General features: G+C 44.4%; 1 protein-coding gene across 1 annotated transcript; it reads right to left on the bottom strand.

Moving 5' to 3' along the window:
* Nucleotides 1–222: 222 nt before the first annotated feature.
* Nucleotides 223–3,011, bottom strand: LOC125521726. Its single transcript, XM_048686790.1, has 5 exons — nucleotides 2,783–3,011; nucleotides 2,477–2,584; nucleotides 1,793–1,900; nucleotides 1,317–1,436; nucleotides 223–464 (listed from the first exon to the last, which is right to left on the bottom strand). The coding sequence occupies exons 1-5, from the start codon at nucleotides 2,833–2,835 to the stop codon at nucleotides 434–436; spliced, it is 420 nt and encodes a 139-aa protein (XP_048542747.1). The 5' UTR covers nucleotides 2,836–3,011; the 3' UTR covers nucleotides 223–433.
* Between the last annotated feature and the right edge of the window lie 633 nt (nucleotides 3,012–3,644).

The following is a 3,644-nucleotide window of genomic DNA, read 5'->3' as shown; positions in this document are numbered from 1 at the left end:
AAGGGCAGGAGGATGAATAGGTTGATGACAATGACGAGATGGAGCAATTGTGATAAGTGGCGAAACATAATCTTATTACCCCGTTGCAACGCACGGGCTCTTTTGCTATAAAGTAAGAAAAGAATATACCAAAATTTTAATATGAGTTGTAGAGAGGTGGGGAACCATGATCCTTCTTCGGGAAGAGACACCGACGGCTGGGCGTCGGAGGGCTCTTCTGACACACACAAAATTTTAATATGAGTTGTAGAGAGGTGGGGAACCATGATCCTTCTTCGGGAAGAGACACCAACGGCTGGGCGTCGGAGGGCTCTTCTGACACACATAAAGCAGATACATCATCTGCAAACCATGCCCTTGCTCAGGTTGGAGCCTCATTTGAAGAACAGATGCCTATAGAACAAAAACGGGGTCAACGGCCTTGATGCTCTTTCTAGGTGGAAAAGGCCATCATGGAGAAACTTCTAAAGAAATACAATAGAGAACAAATGGCCGTCAGAAGAGTTCAGATAGTTTCCTCAAAACCAGAGCAAAATAATAAATAATAAACAACCATATGTTCACTTGTTTAGGATGTTTTCGGTCATACAGACCACATTTCTGGTCCCTTTCCCACTATATCTTAACTCGTTTTCTGATCACAGCTACACGACCATGTGTCATAAAAATACCAGTTTTGTAGAGAACTTGTCGCCAAATGGTGTATCATTATCAAGAAAATTTGGATGAAGGACTGCCAATTTAGCACATGTGTTTAATCTTATCCAAGTGTTTGAACCCCCAAAAGCATAACATACTAATTCCTTGTCTTCAAATATCATTATGGATGGAAAATAAAAAACAGTGCATTAACCAAATACGTGATGCACTTGTTACTGAAAATTACAATGAGTACACATCAATTAAGCTAAAGAATTTGCAAAGAAAGCCTACCACAGGGGACAGAATCTTCAATGAACTGAAATTGCTCTTTACAATGGTGTTTCAACTAATACCACTAATTTCTGCATACTATAAGTTGTTAATTCTTTTATTTTATAATAGAGAGGATTTTTTGGTCTATTGGTGCATATGCGTTATGTCTTTCAGATTCCACCAAGATTGTGATAGGACTTGGAGTTACAGGTAAGCTGTGGTCTGTAGTCTGTAATAGGTACTGTAGTCTGTAAGAGGCTCAACGATGAAACATTATTTTTCGAGGGAAGTTGCTTAATGAAAGGAAGAAAATATTTGAACGTAGCTACAGACCCATATCAATCACTATCGGCAGGAATTGGGATGAAGATTGAGAGAGTTGAGAAGAGGGAGAAACATACCTAATACAAATTCCATTGCAGCCTTCTTTCATTTCACTCGTCACCAATAAGCATGCTGTTGACATTAGGTGCCAAGTTGCCTCTTGAATATCCACGAGGAATAGCAGCAACAAGAAAACCCTGAAATTGTATTTAAATAGCTCAGCTAACTAACCATGGTGTAGCAAAAGTAAAATGGCCATATCTAGGCAAGAAGTTTCGGCCAAAAACTAATGCAGCATGGTACGCGAAAATGCATCATAAGACTAATTAGTTAGTTCCTTAATCAATGGATAGTTTCCACTTTTCCCAACCTGATTATATTTTTTCTGCATTTAACTATACTATTCTAAGTAACCTACCACATAGAGCAACAAAAAGTACCATGGCATGAATGATACACAAACTAACATACCTAGAATAAGCAATCAAGTGGCCTAAACATATGTATTAAAGTAGGAAGGGATGGGAAATGGCAGTCCATGTGAACTAATTACCTGGCTGGAAGCCATTGCAGAATGTCAGGTGAAGAGTTATCATGGCCAATATACAAGAAACAGATTTCAAGAGTTCCCCAAATCAATTCACCAGAACCAAGATGGACACTGCATGTACAAAGTTGAGATTTGAAAGACATTAACACAATAAAATCATTGTGTTGAAGGACGATTTTAGGTGAAAAAAAACTGCAGGAAAACATTGTGTTAATCTCTGCAACATCTTATTATTAAATTTATCACACCTTATTAAAACATTAGTTTGTACCAAGACGAATAGATGCCGAGTCTGTACTGCGGCAAAACCATAAGCGCTCACAAATTAGAGAGCAAAGAATAGTAGTACCTAATATGCTAACATATTGCCTTAATGTAGTACTGCACTATTAATACCTGAAAATGGTACACGTGATTTAGAGGAACATAATATACATGATGAGCAAAAGAAACTTTTTTATGCTGGTATATGCTAGGTTGCAACAGAAATTTAAGAAGCTGATATGCTGCAGTATACTGTACTTGATAATCTGAATAGTCCAGAATAATTATTTGTTTGCTTTCAGTCACTTAATCTGCAGCAGAAGGGAAGAAAAATGCAGGAAAATAACAGAAGGTGCTGAAAGGACATGGGACAAACATAGACTATGGGGACAAACTGAAATTGCTAATCGTGATACTTATTACCTGAACAGACATTCACATTCATTGGTGTGGCACTTAGTCGTAACTAAAATGCACGGATATTGGTGTTCCACAGTAATAGACACTTGAAGCCCCATGTTGTAATTGTAACTGAGCAGAGATATAACAAAATATTACAGATTAGATATTTATTTAGGAGTCAGTGAAGAGCAAGCAGGTTCACCTATTCCCCTGCCTTATCCTCTGGAAGCAAACTGGGAATGCGTTTGCTCCCTGTAGGGTTCAGCAAGGAAGTCTACAAATAATCCCAGCAGGGCTCGCTGAGATATGAGAACAAGCCAAACTTACCATCGAGCCTTTCCAGCCACGGAGATGAGCCGATCCGCCTCCCTGGCAGGCATCCGCGCCTCTCCTCCTTCTCTGGCCAGCGACGCCCGGTTGAGCTCCTCCTTCTGCGGCTTCCTTGCGACGAGGGCTCGCCTCCTCCCGAGGCTTCCTCGCGAGCTGGGGTGGATAAGGACCTCAGGAGATGGTGGATCTCGCCGAAAGAACTGGCAGAGCTTTTGGGGCGGGGGGGGGGGGGGGGGGGGGGGAGTAAGGACCGGAGGAGGGTGGTGGCGCGGCGGCTGCATTGACGACGGAGGCGAGCCGATCCACCTCCTTAGCAGGCATCCGCGACTGTCCTCCTTCTCCGGCCGGCGACGCCCGGTTGAGCTCCTCCTTCCGTGGTTTCCTCACGACGAGGGCTCGACTCCTGGCTGGGGGGGGGGGGGGGGGGGGGGGGGGGGAAGGACCGGAGGAGCGGGAAGGAGGAAGGAGGAGGAAGGGGGAGAAGGGATGCGGCGGCTGGCGGCTATCCGGACGAGCAGCAAGGAGGGAGGGGGTGCAGCGCTGTCGAGAAGGGAGGAAGGAGAGGTGTGGCGGCTAGGGTTGGTGCGGGTGTGGGCTCTGGCGCAACAACTCCGCGACCAGGATTGGGAGCGCGCGCGGGGATTGGGCGAAAGCCTTTTCCACCCGAGATCGATCAACCCAGCCAATAAACACGCGGTGCGAGCCCACCAGTCATTGGACGGCAGAAAGATCCCACGGCTCAGACACTCTAGATGCCGAGATCCAACGGCCAGCGAAGGAACTGATCGAGGGAGCATTCTCCAAGCGAGTTGGCTAACTTCTGTATTGTTTTAAATATGTCATTGATGTTATATGATTT

This window comes from Triticum urartu, chromosome 7 (assembly GCF_003073215.2).
Source record: "Triticum urartu cultivar G1812 chromosome 7, Tu2.1, whole genome shotgun sequence".
Classification (NCBI taxonomy): Eukaryota; Viridiplantae; Streptophyta; class Magnoliopsida; order Poales; family Poaceae; genus Triticum; species Triticum urartu.
Note: the sequence above shows the minus strand (reverse complement) of the source record. Positions and strands in the feature narration are given on the sequence as shown.

Coding starts and splice junctions, on each gene's coding strand:
- LOC125521726 (XM_048686790.1), bottom strand. CDS start 2,835: ATGCCTGCCAGGGAGGCGGATCGGCTCATCTCCGTGGCTGGAAAGGCT. Junction 1,437..1,792: donor CTGCAATGGCTTCCAGCCAG/GTAATTAGTTCA, acceptor ATACAATTTCAG/GGTTTTCTTGTTGCTGCTAT. Junction 465..1,316: donor TGCAATGGAATTTGTATTAG/GTATGTTTCTCC, acceptor GTATTTCTTTAG/AAGTTTCTCCATGATGGCCT.